Genomic DNA, 1,884 nt, shown 5'->3' with positions numbered 1-1,884 from the left:
CATCTCCTATCAAGCCTGTGAGAAGAAAAGCCCTTTTGTGAGAGGCCAGCTGGGGCTCCCCAGGTCAGACGGAGAAGCCACCCTGCGCCCCCTCCCCACCTTCGGCTCTCCACTCTGGCTGGCGGACCGCTCCAAGCCACTGCGGTCCACATCCTGCCTTCTGACTATGTGTGCTTACAGCGTCAAGGGGTGGACGTGATATTTCAAACATCAGATCAGTGCGTTTATATATTGGGTGCCCGGAAATTTTTCCAAATAAACACAGCTTGATTCAACTTGGGTGGGCGGACTTATCAACAGACTAATTCTATAAACAAATGAAGGAATAGCCCCGAAACCGATTGGCTGGTATCAAAAAGACACGTGGAGGGAAAAGCTTGGAGTTTTTCAGCAATGAAATTTTAATTAATGTGGGTGGGCTGAGAACACAACGACTGTTTATCATAGACAATTTATTTTCCAGCGCTAAGTCAACATATAATAGCAAACTTACAACAATTATTTAACATTTCTAAGGCCATGAAGGAGGGCCAGAGCTCGGCGCGGCCGGGGAGCGCGGCAGAGCAGGAGGCAGCGACGCAGCGGGATCCCCGGGAGGGCTCTGGTGGCACAGGCCGCGGTCCCTGAGCCCCGGGGAGCGCAGCGCCGGCTCCGCGCGCCATGAGCCACCTCTTCTGCCCGCGGCTGCCGACCCTGGCTGCCTCGCCCCTGCTCTACCTGTACGGCTCCGAGCGGCCTGGGCTGCCGCTGGCCTTCGCCCCCGCGGCCGCCCTGGCCGCCTCGGGCCGAGCCGAGCCCCCCCAGAAGCCGCCCTACAGCTACATCGCGCTCATCGCCATGGCCATCCAGGACGCGCCCGAGCAGAGGGTTACGCTCAATGGCATTTACCAGTTCATCATGGACCGCTTCCCCTTCTATCACGACAACCGGCAGGGCTGGCAGAACAGCATCCGCCACAACCTCTCTCTTAACGACTGCTTCGTCAAGGTGCCGCGCGAGAAGGGGCGGCCCGGCAAGGGCAGCTACTGGACGCTGGATCCCCGCTGCCTGGACATGTTTGAGAACGGCAACTACCGGCGCCGCAAGAGGAAGCCCAAGCCGGGCCCCGGGGCGCCAGAGGCCAAGCGGGCCCGGGCAGAGACGCTGCCCGAGGCGGCGGGCGAAGGAGTTCCCTATGGCCCGGCGACCCCTCGCCCTGAAGAGGGAGGGCCCGCGCGCCCCTCACCCGCCCCGGACGGACCCTCTCCGACAGCTCCTCTCCCCTGGCCGGGGCCCGGGTCCCAGGACGAGGACGCGCGCGACGCTGTCCAGAGCGCAGCGACGGTGGCCGTTAGCCAGCCAGGGAGCAAGGCGGAGAGCCCCGGGTGCCCTCCGCGCCCCGCCTCCCGAAGCTCTCCGAAAGGCGCAGACAGGGCCAAGAGCTTCAGCATAGACAGCATCCTCGCGGGGAGGCCGAGCCCGGAGCCCGCAGCAAGGGTCGAGCTCCCAGGGGGCTCCAAGCCAGGCCCCGGAGGCGGCGGAGTGGGCGCCTCTGTGCTAGCCAGCTCCGCCGGCCTCCGCCCGCCGTTCAACGCTTCCCTGATGCTCGACCCGCACGTGCAGGGTGGCTTTTACCAGCTTGGGATCCCCTTCCTCTCCTATTTCCCCCTGCAGCTCTCGGACTCAGTGTTTCACTTCCAGTAAAGCCAGCAGTGGTGGGGGTGCCTGGCCTGAGTCGTTGAGCGATCGGCTACCGGTGGGAAAACTAGTCATGATCTTTTACAAATTATCTTTTCCTCTGCCGAAGTAGGGATTCTGGAAAGTGTCTCCAACCTCTGCGCGCGTGGGGGACCCGATCCCCGCCTGCTCCTCCGCAGCAGACCCTTTCCCGCCGCCGCTAGTAGC

At 62.9% G+C, this 1,884-nt stretch overlaps 1 protein-coding gene across 1 annotated transcript; it reads left to right on the top strand.

Moving 5' to 3' along the window:
• Positions 1-660: 660 nt before the first annotated feature.
• FOXL1 (forkhead box L1) lies at positions 661-1,683 on the top strand. The gene has a single exon (XM_010597813.2). It carries the CDS (start codon positions 661-663, stop codon positions 1,681-1,683), a length of 1,023 nt encoding a protein of 340 aa, XP_010596115.2.
• Positions 1,684-1,884: the final 201 nt, after the last annotated feature.

The sequence above is a fragment of the Loxodonta africana genome, chromosome 21 (genome assembly GCF_030014295.1).
Source record: "Loxodonta africana isolate mLoxAfr1 chromosome 21, mLoxAfr1.hap2, whole genome shotgun sequence".
Lineage (NCBI taxonomy): Eukaryota > Metazoa > Chordata > Mammalia > Proboscidea > Elephantidae > Loxodonta > Loxodonta africana.
Note: the sequence above shows the minus strand (reverse complement) of the source record. Positions and strands in the feature narration are given on the sequence as shown.

Coding starts and splice junctions, on each gene's coding strand:
- FOXL1 (XM_010597813.2), top strand. CDS start 661: ATGAGCCACCTCTTCTGCCCGCGGCTGCCGACCCTGGCTGCCTCGCCC.